Source organism: Durio zibethinus, chromosome 9, assembly GCF_047325235.1.
Source record: "Durio zibethinus cultivar Kanyao isolate XHJ-2024 chromosome 9, ASM4732523v1, whole genome shotgun sequence".
Lineage (NCBI taxonomy): Eukaryota > Viridiplantae > Streptophyta > Magnoliopsida > Malvales > Malvaceae > Durio > Durio zibethinus.
In genome coordinates this window covers 22,314,398-22,322,021 of record NC_143170.1, presented here as the reverse complement: position 1 = coordinate 22,322,021, position 7,624 = coordinate 22,314,398, and the positions used below count along the sequence as shown (strand labels likewise).

The following is a 7,624-nucleotide window of genomic DNA, read 5'->3' as shown; positions in this document are numbered from 1 at the left end:
ATGGAATGTTGGAAACTTCAAAATGATTTTTCCATGAGACAGAAATGTCTATAAGAAACCAGGTTCTTTATTAAGACTATCTTATCTAATAGATAGAGATATTTTAAAACATAATCAATCTGGAATGAAATCAGTTTAATGTATTTTGCCTTTGTACTTGGTCTATTATATCAGGTTATTTTGAAAATGGTCCTATACAAAAATATTTTTTTACATACATATTTTGAAGATAATCAGCTTAACAAGATTTTGCTTTTATATTGCGCAGATCATTTCGGCAATTTTTGGAGGGATAAATGATCTTCCATTTCACGTTGTTGGATATGCACGGCAAATTATAAACTGCTTCTTAACTGCATCATATTCTGTGAATATATAGTGATGTTATGGCTTTATTTCATTAGTCATAGTTTTGTGGGCTTGTCTTATTAGTTTGAGCTATTTTCTCTTCTGTATTGGAAAATAGAAGTCATTGCTTTAGCTTCCTATTTGCTAGTCGATATCTCATTCCAATGAAAATTTACTTAACAACAAAATGGTACTACAAGTTTCAAAATTATAGTAGAAAATATTTTAGTTAAGCAACTTGAATTAGAGGTGTATAAAATTTTTGTTTCAGAAGTACAATCCAAGGAATGCCTTTAATTAAGCCTACATGACTTAATTTGGTAGAAAAGGGCCAACTTGTGTGAATTTTTTTGATGCTAAAAAATGTTTTGTGCTTTATTAAATACAATATCTACTAGCCAGCATCTTTTTTTTTGTAAATCTATTATTGATGTTTCAAGCTTCATTTGGAATCTACAATAGCAATAGAAAAGCCTACTTCCTGTACAAATAAAAGTAAAGTATCTAATTGTGAAGATAAGATTAAATATCTCTATACAGACATATTGTATGTTAATAATGGATTAGCCTTTTTGTCTCAAATTATAGTGTTCTAGAATTTTTTTTTTATATAGATCTTGAATTTCTTTGGTATCTATTTCAAAATAATGTACTATGAGATTAAATAAAAAAACAACACTCGGTAATAAAGGAAATGTCTTGTTAATATATCATTACTAGTATTTTCTTGCATATTGAGTGCAAAATATCATGTGCATTAGAGTTTTTCAATATGGTCAGCATAAAAAACCATGAGTGTAAGTAAGATCAGGAGCTTGGGTTAGAGTAAGCTAATGAATATTTCTTAGTGAAGCTTCTTTTAGCCGAAAATGCATATAGAGTAATGCTAACGTTATAGTTGAGATTTGAGATGTTTTAGACATCCATCTGTCATATTTATTGGGTTCTAATGTCTCTAATTATTTTGATTCACTAGGGTTTTTGCAGAAGTTCCAATTGGGTTCAAATGAGGACTGTAAATTTCTCAAACACGTGATTTGCAGAAACTATAAATTTTTCAAACACGTCATAGCAATTAATAGAAAGCAACATACTTTGCAAAAACTAACATTGTCATAGCAATTAATAGAAAACACCATGATTCATCAAAATAAGCAAGAAAATTCTAACAAGTTTTTCCCACCTAAGAGCCACTTGGAATCGACGATAAAAATGGAAGAAACAAGGCTGGAACTTTAGGGATTACCCAAAATGCAAGAAATGAGATTGAAGCTTCATAGAAACTGAAAAAAAGGAGAGGAAAATTGATCAAAAAAATAAGAAGAACCAGATTAGAAAAGAAAGGAATCAGCAGAAAATGCGAAAAAACGAGTGGATTCTGGTAGGGCGTCGGAAGAGGAAAGAAAAGCGAAAATGGCAAAAAGGGAGTTTGGCGCTTGAAATTTAGAGAAAATTTAATGACATTTTTTTGAAGAAACTCCATTAGCTTCTTGCCAGTAAAAATGCCACGAAATCTATAAAAATCAAGGCATATAGTGGCTTTTTTAATTAAAACATCATTTAAAAAAAAAAAAAAAAGAATATGGTGCGTTTCTTTGAAAGAAAATTATATATTTTTTTTATAAAAAAGTTAATTTTATTTGGTGATTTAGTCGACCAACGTCATAAAAAAAAATATAATTGTAGTGGCTTTTCTAAATGTAAATGTCACTATATAAAAATTACACTGCTAACTTTATAAAAACACAAAAATATATGACATTTATTAGTGAAAGCTGCTAAAATATTACCACTAAATGATTATTCTCCTGCAGTGTTATGGACAAGTTTTGTATTCATATTTGATACTGCTTGTTTGATAAAAGGTTAAATATAAAAATAAGCTATGTACTATCTATTTATTGTTAGTTTGGTATGTAAAAAAATAAAATTTGCAATTAGATACATAATCTTTTATTTTGTCACACATCATGGTATTTTAAATTGGTGTTGTTAGTCAAGTTACTAATATGGTATCAATACTCAATAAAATTATGACACGTGTCAATAAGTTCAATATTATTATATCATCATTGCAACGTTAACATTACAAGAAAATTTTAAAGATTAAAAAAATCTTAAAAAATCATATAAAATTTTAGAAATTTAAAAAATATGAAAAATTAAAATATCCCAAAATTTAAAAAATCCAAAATTTATAAAAATTCAAGAAAAATATGAAAATTACAAAAAAATTACAAAAATTTTGAAAAAAGGAAAAATATGAACAATTCAAAATTCAAAAAGAATTTTCAAAAAATTGAAAAATTAAAAAAAAACTATAAAATAATAAAATAATAAAAATTTAAAAAAAAATCCCAAAAACTCAAAAAAATGAAAGTTTTAAAATTTCCTTAAAAAGTTTTAAAAAATATGAAAAATTAAAAAAAATCTATAAAATTTCAAAAATAAAAAATAAAAAAACTCCTAAAAAGTTACAAAAATCTAAAATATTTTTAAAATGCCCAAAGTTTTTAAAAATTCGGAAGCTTTTTATAAAACAAATCCTCAAAGGAGAAAATATCTAAACAATTAAAACAAACATATTCTTAAAAATCCAAAAATCTGATAAATTAAAAAATCCTTAAAATTTCAAAACAAAACCAGAAAAGATTTCCAAAAATCTAAAAAAAATCTGAAAAAGTTTTAAAAAATTCCAACAAATTGATAAAGAAAGAAAAAATCTAAAAATTTAAAAATTAAAATTAAAGTACATAAAATACAAAAATATTGAAACAAATCGATAGGGCCAAACTTTATTTTTTATTTTTATATATTGGTTTTGTTTGAAATCATTTTTAGATTTTAAAATTTTTAAAAATTTTCAATTTTTCTCATTTGTCCTTTTTTTTTTTCTAATTTTTAGTTTTTTGAAAATTTTTTGGATCTATCTCTAAATTTTTATTTTTTTAATTTTTTTGAGAATGTTTATAATTTTCATTTTTTTATTTCTTAGGGTTTTTTAATTTTTCATATTGATTTTCAATTTTGTAGGTTATTTATTTATTTTTTTTTGGAATTTTTAAAATTTTCATATTTTTTTCATTTTGTTGAAATTTTTTATTTTTTAATTTTTCATATTTTTTGATTTTTTTTTTATAAATTTTTACTTTCTAAAAATGTTTCATATGTTTTTAATTTTTTCAATTTTAGTGAAATTCTCGCTAGACTTGACGAGAATGAACTTGTAAAATCTCTAGCAAGAATAGAAATAAAGTTTTCAAATAGTTCTAAAAAAGTTTGTTCAAAGAGTTAATTGCCTGACCCAAGACCTAACATGGTTAAAGTAATTGAGTAGACAATAATCCATATTCAAAGTTAAACCAAAATATTAAGTGATAAAAAGATAATGATTATATCGAGAAACTAAGTAGAGATAGACCGGTCAATCCTCATTAAACTTTTTTAACAATTGGATGATTATGACTCTTTGCTAGGTGGCAATCATGATTTATAAAATATAAGATTATTTAAATAGAGAATTAATGAGCTTAATAGGTTTGATTCATCTAATCTAAATCAATTGAGAATTATAAAACTTACATTTATTATCAACATGTTAAAAAATTTAACAGATCATATATATAAACCGTTGTTTATGATAGATTAAATTAGGTTAAATTATGTTTGACTTAATAAAAAAAGTTAGAAATTTCAAAAACTAAACCTCCAAGGGAATGGTTAAAAGCCCAAAACCTTTTGCAATAAGACTTGGCTGAACATCCCACTGTTTAAAGAAGGCGTGGCCACCCTCTCCTTATGCAATTCATTCAATATCATAAAAATCTATTTTATTGTTCATGTTATTTCTAAGTTTTCATTGTAAATATTTTTTTTAGTAAGATATACCTAATTTATAAGTAAAAATTTTAGTTTAATTGAAAAAATTTTCATTAAACGAATTTATTTGATAATAAATAAAAAAATTGTTAGTTTACAATGAAATACTTTATTTTCAAAGTTTTAATTTTTCATTGGTCTTAAACATAAAAAAAGTTTATGTTAATCTTATTTAGTTTTTGTACATAAAATAAATCTTACATGTTAATGCAAAATTTGATTAATATGTGTTATTAATTTTGTTTATTTTATAAAATATATAATTTTTATAGGTAAATAAGTTTACGCACGTAACAACAAATACTATCTATAATCTATAATATGTATAAAATTATAGATATTGGAAAACTTTTAAACTACTAAAATATGTAATTTTGTTCATTTTAATTTTAATTTTAATTTTAATTATTTTATATTATAGATATTAATAATATTTATTTAAATTATAAATAAGAACTCTAATTTCATTAAAAAATGGGATCATTAAATGATTTTATTGGATTAATAAATTTATCCAATTCAAAAGCAACAATTTTAATTCACTTTAAATTTTAAATCCGTATCAATATATAGCTTAATACAAGTTTTTATTAATATATAATTTTCAATTATTTCTACACAATTTATATAATTAACTATGCGTTTTATATATAATTAATATTATTTTAAAATAAAAAAATATTCGTCTGCAACACAGGTGATTTATTAATTAAAAAACTAATTTGGAGAAAAACTCGGAAGTAGGCAGAATATATTCAGTCACTGTCCATAATCCACATGAAAATGTGTACATTTTGTACTGTTTTAATTAAATCATACGAGGAAAAATGCAAAACAATCTCATCCTTGGGACAGTATAAAGAAGCCATGCAAATATATTACAGCTGGATACAATATGTCTTTCTACTAATTAAGAAACAAGTTCCCCATTTCCACTGCTAGAAACTACTTGCCTTGAAACCAACTGTGGTGGCGGGAGGAATCCCCTGTTCATTTTTGAAAACGTTGTTTGGATCAATCAGTGTCTTGGCTTTAACCAACCTATCGTAGTTGTTCAAGAAGTACTTTTCACCCCAAGCTCTAGCTACCTCGACGGCATCTTCAGATGGGGTACTAGCATTAATTAATTCCATAACTCCAAGGTCAAAGTCCATGTAATTTATATAAGCTGCCCTTGGACCCCTTGAAACATGGCCTGCCATTGCATCATAGAGTCCTCTTATCCATTCTATATAGTCATTGCTTTTGTTTTTATCTTGATCCTGCCACTCCACTAGGTATTGTATTGTATACAAATTACCTTTTCTGTGAGGGAAAGGAATTGACTCGCTGCTTATCTCGTTCATCATGCCACCATAAGGATCCAACACTACATACCCTTTGGGTTCCTTTTCAAGTATGTTCAGGGCAGACCCTATACCCGTTGGAGATATTGGGCTCCTAACGTAGTCTGATTTGGCCTTGAAATAATGCTTGTCCTTCACATACCTGTTCTTGAGGTCGGACATTGTGGCCCCATCGCCTAGGCCAGAGAAGTATAACACTGATTCGATCCAACTCATTTCCTTGCAATCTTGTTCCGCAACACCCAATTCGGGAAACATCCGACGTAGGATTGAAAGAGCTTCTCTTCTTGGACCTAGGAAGAAGCCGTTAAATGTTGCTGACAAGCCTATAGCCTTTGTTTCTGGTAGGCCAGCACCCACAAAGCATGATAAATAAATGTCGCCTTCTAAGTAGGGAGCAACGTGTTGCCACTTGTTTACTAACTTGGCTACATGGGCTTTCGTGCCAGGTCTAGACACAATGAAGCTGGTTACAGTCTTTGGTACTTTCAACAACTGGATTTTCCATGCGTAAATGATTCCCCATACGCCGCCGCCACCCCCTCTAATTGCCCAGAAAACTTCTTCTCCCATTGCTTGCCTGTCTAATAATTCACCATCTGCGTTGAGGAGGAGAGCATCGATCACATTATCAGCTGCTAAACCATATTTCCTTGATAAAAACCCAAAGCCACCACCGCTAATATGGCCTCCAGCCCCCACTGTTGGACAGGATCCAGCAGAGAAGCCATGAATGCTACTTGACTCAGCAATAGCGTGGTATGTCTCACCAAGAGTTGCACCACCTTCAACCCACGCTGTTTCGGTTTCCAAATCCACCGAAGCATGGTTCAGATTCATCATGTCTATGATCACAAATGGAGCTCCATCACTGCCTACCGACGAAGTACCCTCATAGCTATGACCACCGCACCTTACTCTAATCTCCCATGGCCCTTCAGAACAACACAAGACAGTACTGATAAGCTGCTCCTTACTCTCCGGCAAGATAATAGCTATGGGCTTAGGAATGGTGGGTTCAGCAAAGCGAAGATTTTGAATGGAAAAATTGAGAAGGTTATAGTAGAGTGAAGAGTAGTGATGATTTTGTACGTTGAAGAAGGTGGTGTAGTTGGTTATATTATGATGGTTAAGACAAGAGGCAATAATTCTCTGACCAGAGGTTGCTGAGCCTGAGGCTGAGACTGAGAGAGATGGGTAAAGGAAGGATATGGTTAGGAGGAATAGTAGAGAATGGCAGTTCAAGTTCACCATGGCTGTTAACTTGGGGATCCAGAAAGAGCTGTTGTGGATTTTATTGGAAAAGTGGAGAATCATACTGTACGTTGACGACAAAGCGATGGAGAAAGCAAGGTGGAATACTATCGGGGCCGGCAATTCTTTTTCTACTCATGAGAAACTTTTCTCATTCATATTTCTTTAATGCTATCAACTCAAAAGCTAGCAACCAAATATATGGTGACAAAACTGATTACTTGTATAGTTCCATTTCAACTAATTCAGAAGTACATCATGCCAACATTGAATTCAACCACTTTCTCAAATCCCACATGCACCATTCACACTTTCTTTTTGGGATTTTTTTTAATAAGATCAAGGTATGGTTTTGATTTTTTTAAATTCCTAATTTACTCTTTAAATTTTTTATCCTTAAATTTACATTATAGAAAAAAAAATATTATATGCATAAGTTTCTTCGAATCCAAATCTTTACACATCCTCGATAATTAATCCAAATGTCAATAGTTAAAAACCAACTGTTCCAAATTAATTGACACATCACACTCAAGATTTCGTTATCAAAATGTTCTTCCGAAAGAATTGAATTTGATAAAAAAAAAAGTTCATTTTTACCAGTTAATTGGACTCACCATTACCATTATAAGTAATGTCTTCGCTAGGTTTGAAGTGGCTTTCAATTATTTCATGAGACAAAAAGATTAGTTTGAGAGATAGTTCTCTGTTTGTGGCCCAGCATTATATAAACACATCATTAGATAAAATAATAGATAAAGCTATATTATAGTAATGCCGGCCAAGTAGAAAATACG

The 7,624-nt window shown here is 29.0% G+C and overlaps 1 protein-coding gene across 1 annotated transcript; it reads right to left on the bottom strand.

Annotated features, from left to right (window-relative positions):
• Positions 1-5,005: 5,005 nt before the first annotated feature.
• LOC111303334 (berberine bridge enzyme-like D-2) lies at positions 5,006-7,039 on the bottom strand. Its single transcript, XM_022899516.2, has one exon. It carries the CDS (start codon positions 6,888-6,890, stop codon positions 5,166-5,168), a length of 1,725 nt encoding a protein of 574 aa, XP_022755251.2. The 5' UTR covers positions 6,891-7,039; the 3' UTR covers positions 5,006-5,165.
• Between the last annotated feature and the right edge of the window lie 585 nt (positions 7,040-7,624).

Excerpts from the sequence above, each read along its gene's own strand:
- LOC111303334 (XM_022899516.2), bottom strand. The coding sequence starts at position 6,890 with ATGATTCTCCACTTTTCCAATAAAATCCACAACAGCTCTTTCTGGATC.